Genomic DNA, 6,740 nt, shown 5'->3' with positions numbered 1-6,740 from the left:
TCAGCGATGACGAAAACCCATTGAAAATCTCGACAAAGGTTGATGTCGAGGCGCAGCGAAATCTGACCGAAGGTGGTTATGGGAGACGAGTCAATGGCATGCAAGACAATTGAAGAGCGCTTGGGCTTGTCTGCAGTCAGACGAAGGGGCCAGATGCTGCAACAAGAGCCGGTGTCCACCATGAAGAATTTCTTCGACACCAGATCTTTTACAAAGAATGCACGATTTTGGGGAAACGAGAAGGAAGAAGGTGACGTGCTCACCTCCTCCGGATTTAGCTTCCCGAGGGCTGAAAAGTGCACAGCTGGGTACACCATTCTGCCTTTTCGGCAGAGCCACTGCGACTACAACTGCGTGGTCGGCGCCCGATCGCACGGCACAGATCATCGATTCGCCACGTGAGCGTATCGAGCCACTCGGCTAGTGAATTTTGCGTCGGAGAAACTGTCGGAGGGGGCTCTGTACATGCGCACAGGCCTCGCGATGGAGATGGTTTCGGAAATTCCAATATTTTATCGGCCATCGTGGCAATCTGGTCTACTGACACAGACACCAGTACCGTGGCCAACATTGTCTGCATGTCGGCAGGCAACCTGGAGAAGAAAATCCTCTGTAAGAGCGGAGCGTCCGCTGCGTTGCCGCTTGGCTCCCTTAGGTGGCGCAGGAACTGGGATGGAGTCCTGTCCCCCAACTGTTCGTCGGCCATCAGCTCATTGAATTGACTCTCCTCCGACCGCGTGTTGCGGCGGAGGATTTCGGCCTTTACTGACGCGTATGTGGCGTCAGGGTGGGGACTCATTATGAGATCCCTGACCGATGTGGCAAGTCGGGAAGGCAAACTCGAATATAGCAGATGCAACTGCTGCTGTGGAGGAACGGCATGTGCGGCAAAATGCGACTCCACCTGGGCAAGCCACAGACCTGCATCCCCTGTGAATGAAGGCAACCTGATGCAGCCATGTTTGTCCGAAGAATCGCCTGTCAGAAAGGGGCAGAAGGTATGAACGAGAAGTGGAGAACACGTGGAACCAACAAAGCAAATCAAAAATCGTGTTTTGTGTACTGGTGTGTGTGTGTGTGTGCACAAAGGAAAAACAAAAGGTACAGAAAAGAAAAAAAAATAATGTGTGTGTGTTTCTTTTTTTTTTCTTTTTTTTTTCAGTGTACTGAGTGCGATGAAGAAAACTTTTGTTTGTACGCACCTTCGCCGTCCTGAAAAGAAAAATGAAAGTGAAAACTGAGTGTTCAGTGCTCTAACTAGCAAAACCTGTTTGCTGCGTCTTCTGTTCTTTTTTTTTTTTTTGTACTTGGGGTCACCAATTGTAACAGGATCTAGAATCGGTATCACTGAAGGGGTATCCAATCCGATCCCGTCACATTCAATTTAGTTAGATATAACAGACGAAGTCAGGTTATCTGGGAAAGACAGCAGTGTTGTTTATTATTCGTGATGGTGTGCGTATTTTCTGAGGGGAAACGACAGCCGAATCTGTTGTACAGCTTCTTGTTGGTTGGTTGAAGTGATTCGATGTCGTCCACGGCTAAGTCGGTATAGTTATCAGAGACTACCAAATGCACGTCTGTTCACGAGGGCTGAAATGGCCAGAGAGAGTGATCGAGTTTACTGTTCCTTAGGGGTCAGTTTCCCGCACATGCGCATGGGGAAGACTTCCGGTGGCTGAACCTTACACAGTAGCATCACTACACATTATCTCCTTCTTCATTGCCATCCTTATATGTTCTTAACATGTGCATACATCTATGGTCACAGACACACACATACATCTTGTTCTCATGACAGCCTGTCTATTATTCTGTATACATGATGCACACACATAATAACATATCAATAAATCTTCTCTTAATAATTCTATGCAGTTGTGTCTCTTTTTCCTTCTTGCACTTATGTGTTCTATTAATTCTTCTTTATTGTAATGGCTGTGTGATGTGGTATGAAAGAACCAGTTTCATCACCTTACATTGCACAACCCTTACACTTTCATTTTCTAAGAATTTACTGCGACTATTTTGCAACAGTAAATTGCATGTTAACCTTCTTTCTCTAATTCCTCCTATAGATTCAGTGGTATGTCTCTGCATGTGGTGATCGCTCAACTTTTTGCCATAGCATGTACTAGCCATCCCAACAATAAACCCATCTTCAATATAATAACTTCTAAATTAAATAAGTCAAAGAGCTTAGGTAATAAAATTTGAGAACAACACATCCTCAATCCACCAATCTAAAGTTAATATAGAGAGTTTGTAGATTGATGAGGTTTTTACAAACTAATCATAATTGATCTAGAGAAGTATTCTAAAAAGAAACATGATGGTTGATACAAAAAGAAAAAAAGTTTCTTCATATAAAAAACAATAATGTACTAGCTAGACGCTAACTATGCTGGGGCAAGTTTTTGAATGGTACAAATCAACAGAAAAATTGGGTGTTTTTAAAGAAACAAGACAAAATGAAACAAAAACACTTCTCAATAAATATTGAAGGAAGAAAAAAATTAGGGGAAACCTCACCTTGGCCAAATTCTTGCAAGACTGAACAGAGAAAAGTGATATAATATAGAAACCTCCAAAACCTCGTAACAAGTTCAAAAGTTCTGAACTAAATAAAGTCTTTTAAAAATAAAATAATAAAACAAGAGGCAATGTCAATTGTAGAATATGGAATAAACATAAAGAAACAAACTGCTACATCACAGTTGCCTAGATTTTGCAAAATCAGAATATATCCAGAGATAACCTCTTTGGTAGATATATCTATTGAGCAATAAAGGTGACACTTCAACAGGAAAACTAAAAATAAATATTCTAAGCACTTGAACCTAGTGACAATGACTCGACTGCAATAATCTGAGAGGATGAGATTAAAGCAAATCAAGCTGATATCATTATCAAAATAAAGAGAGATAAGCATACTGGTAGATATAGTGATCCTTTTCAATCAAAACATCACTCGTGGATGATGTCAAAAATAAGCAAGAATTAGGGCCCATGGAAATGAATTATTATACTTGAGTTTACAATTTTGTATATCTGAGAGTTAAGTAGGGAGCCTTCAAGTGGTGACTTTACTCACTAAAAGTAGCAGCCAAATCTTACACTGTATCATCTTTAATAGTTATTTCTGATTTAAGTACAAAGCTTGCACTTTCTTTAGGGGTAGGGGTAGAAAGGATGAAAGCAAAGTTGACTTCAGAGGTATTAGAATTCAGAATGCAAAGAGCTGAAAAATACAGCAAAATATTTTGACTGATGCCTTAACAATTCCTCAAATCCACTACCCTTTTATCATCTTTAATAATTCTTTCTACTATAGGCATTTAGTGGGAGCGATCACTAATTTAAAGTATGAAAGTGTTCGTGAAAAGTTCATTAAATGCACTTTTGAGAAGCGTGTGTAAATGAATATTAATAGGCAGTTTTTAAACAAAACATTGTAATTTTATCAAAATAAGAATGAGAGCTGACAAGTAGCAAGATGTGTAGCCTGTATGTGTATGTGAGTCAGGTGAAGCATTATAACTTACTTTTAAACAAAATGATTCTGTTAGAAGCTGTTATAAGCTAATAGGAATGAAGATAGTTTAAACAAAAATATACTGTTCATTATGAGGCAGAGTTGTGGCTGATATCATCCAGACTTTTGAGGAGCAAAGTTAACATAAATGAACTAGGTTGTTCAGGAGGTGATAAGTCAAGAGCCGAAATAACTCCAAGTCAGCTGCTTGAAGTTGGTGGTGAAAAACCAAATGTTGTTTTATGTTGAAATAAGAAATGTTGCTGCTGTGCAGTCCTTTCACCAACTGCTTAAAACTCCCGCTTCTCTACTTGTGCAGAGACCGGCTCTTTGTATTCCTACATATCCAGCCCTGATTGGCTGGAGTATGGCATAGTACAACTGTGCTGTGCTGCGGCAACACAAATAGCTTTCCTGACTCACTACATGACATCTTTTTAGGAGAAAGATTAAGTCTATCACATCGATTCCTAAAGGATGGAAGACAAAGTCGAACTACAGTCGGATGAAATGCCACAAAGCATTTAGTCCGGTGTTCTAACGATTCTATCAGCTCAAATCAATAATAAATTTAAGGCAGTGAGCTGGTAGACTTGTTAGCATGCCAAACAAAATGTTGAGCAGCATTTCATCGTCGTTACATTTTGAGTTTAAATTCCGCTGGGTCAACTTTGTATTTCATCCTTTGGGGCCAATAAAATAAGTACCAGTTGAATCCTGGAGTCGAGTAATTGACTATTCCCCTGCCACCATCACCACCAAAAAAATTCAGACCTTGTGCCTGTAATAAAGAATAATGAATGTTGTATTAAACTTTTCAATGGTGCATCCTCGCAATTATATATAGTTTTTATATTTAAAAAATGGATCTTTTCGGTTTGAACGGCAGTTTTTAAAAATAAATTCTACGTAACTAAACACTTTTAAACTTCGTATACTGGTAGAATGTGTTTATAAAACATCTTTTCTCTTGGCTTTATTGAGAAAATTCAGATGTTTTCCTTTTGAACGGCACATGTCAACACAATTTCTAATTAACTAAACACTTTTAAACTTCGTAGACTGGTAGAATGTGTTTATAAAACATCATTTTTTCTTGGCTTTATTGAGAAAATTCTATATGTTGTAACATATTTCCACTTTAATTTCAAGCATTTCGGCAATTTTAACCAATCGCTGACCTCCATTTGGGGTGAAGACATTCCGTGCTGTATGAATATGTCCCTCGTTTAAGAAACAGATTGGGTTTATTTACATTTGCGAAGAAAAAAAGATACCCATCCCCAACCCCTAGCCCTAACCCTAAATCTAAAATAGATTGAAATGCAATAGATTGATACTAGGGTTATAATTATGGGTGACAATTTCATACGACACCGCTACGGAAAATGGGATTTTTTTCTAGTGGTGTCAAATGAAAATGTCACCCATAATTATACCCAAATGGAGGTCAGCAATTGGTTAAAATTGCCGAAATGCTCGAAATTTCAGACGAAATATCTTACAAACTATAGAATTTTCTCAATAAAGCCAAGAAAAAATGATGTTTTATAAACACATTCTGCTAGTATACGAAGTTTAAAAGTGTTTAGTTAACTAGAAATTGTGTTGACATGTGCCGTTCAAAAGGAAAAGACCCGAAAATTCTATAGTTTGTAAAATATTTGTTGTTTTTTTTCTGCAATTTCAACCAATCAATGACGTCTAACTCATGTTTTCACATGAGGTGAAAACATTCTGTGCCCTATGAATATGTCCCTCGTTTAAGAAACAGATTGGGTTTACTTACATTTCTGAAGAAAAAAAGATACCCTTCCCCCCAACCCAAAAACAGATTGAAATGCAATAGATCGATACTAGGGTCATAATTATGGGCGACAATGTCATATGACATGAAAAAACTGCCGTTCAAACCGAAAAGATCCATCAAATATATTGTCTGGAAGTCTTTAGTCCAAATAATTAATGACTATGTCTTCTATTTTAAACTATACACTTCACAAGGGGTACGCCAAAACAGCCGAACATGATGAAGGATATGTAGGAAGGAAAAGTTTGATAATCCCAGCATTAGCCAATATAATTCCTGATATGAAACACACGCTCACACGAGAAAAAGGAAGGCCACAATGGCTGGAATTCCCTTGGTGTTAGGTCTGTTCGATCAACGATGACTTGCACTAAACAACTTTACGTATAATATTTTATTATACGTAAAGTTGTTTAGTGCAAGTAACCCAATTATGTATATTACAGAATTCACAAAGTGCATATCCTACATATTAACCTTTTGATAAAATAACCCTTCTGACACAGCGTATATCTGCAACTTGTTTTCTATTAATAATGGTTTCTAAATTTAGGAACAAGACCTGCAATTTCGAGGGGACGGAGTTAGTCGATAAAATCAACCTAGGTACTTGAGTACTGTGTGTATATATATACACACACACACACATATATATATATATATATACACATTGTATGTGCATAAACACCCACACAGGTACCCAATGACAGAATTAGTGTTGTACAAATGCCTTGGAGTATTTTTACAGTATTTTGCGTTGCAAATTCAAGTAACTTTGCTTTTCGAGTTCCGGGTATGGGTAAAGAACCATTCAAGTACTGGAGAAATTCCTTCTTTTTCTCACCTACTCAGAATGGACTAGTGTGAGATGGGCATGTAAGGCAACTCGCAGTATTCAGTCTCTAAGAAAAGGAGATGGATTAAGCAAAAGGTTATAAACCGCATACTACAATTAACTATATATATATATATATATAAGGTTAATCCAAACGGGAAAACAGAAAAAACAACAACACGTGGAACAATTACAGTATTATTATTATTAGGCGCTCAGGAAAATGACGTTTCGAGCGGAGCTCTTCGTCGGAAACATAGGAGAAAGAAAGATCCCGAGACGGGAGGACAGAGGAAAAAAAATTGCAGGTAGTCTTCACGAGGTCACATACTAAAAAAAATATATATAAAACCCAAAAAACTAAAGACAAGGCATGGACTAGCACGTTTTGGGTGGCGCGAAACGATATCAAGTAATCTCTGTATGAGTACATCTATATGTGCGCTTTTGAACGAGAGTGTGTGTGTCTGTGCGTTATATAATTGCTACTTTTAAACTAAAGATACCTTATCGCCCCTCATACCTCACTCCATAGATTTAACTGTCCAATTCAGCTGTCA

At 38.2% G+C, this 6,740-nt stretch overlaps 1 protein-coding gene across 1 annotated transcript; it reads right to left on the bottom strand.

The window, feature by feature from the left end:
• Positions 1 to 274: 274 nt before the first annotated feature.
• Positions 275 to 3,127, bottom strand: LOC115225747. The gene is made up of 4 exons (XM_029796693.1): positions 3,095 to 3,127; positions 2,533 to 2,631; positions 1,203 to 1,212; positions 275 to 978 (listed from the first exon to the last, which is right to left on the bottom strand). Exons 1-4 carry the CDS (start codon positions 3,125 to 3,127, stop codon positions 275 to 277), a joined length of 846 nt encoding a protein of 281 aa, XP_029652553.1.
• Between the last annotated feature and the right edge of the window lie 3,613 nt (positions 3,128 to 6,740).

Source organism: Octopus sinensis, linkage group LG2 (genome assembly GCF_006345805.1).
Source record: "Octopus sinensis linkage group LG2, ASM634580v1, whole genome shotgun sequence".
NCBI classification, from domain to species: Eukaryota; Metazoa; Mollusca; class Cephalopoda; order Octopoda; family Octopodidae; genus Octopus; species Octopus sinensis.
Note: the sequence above shows the minus strand (reverse complement) of the source record. Positions and strands in the feature narration are given on the sequence as shown.

Coding starts and splice junctions, on each gene's coding strand:
- LOC115225747 (XM_029796693.1), bottom strand. CDS start 3,127: ATGATACAGTGTAAGATTTGGCTGCTACTTTTA. Junction 2,632..3,094: donor AGATTTGGCTGCTACTTTTA/GTGAGTAAAGTC, acceptor TATTTTTAAAAG/ACTTTATTTAGTTCAGAACT.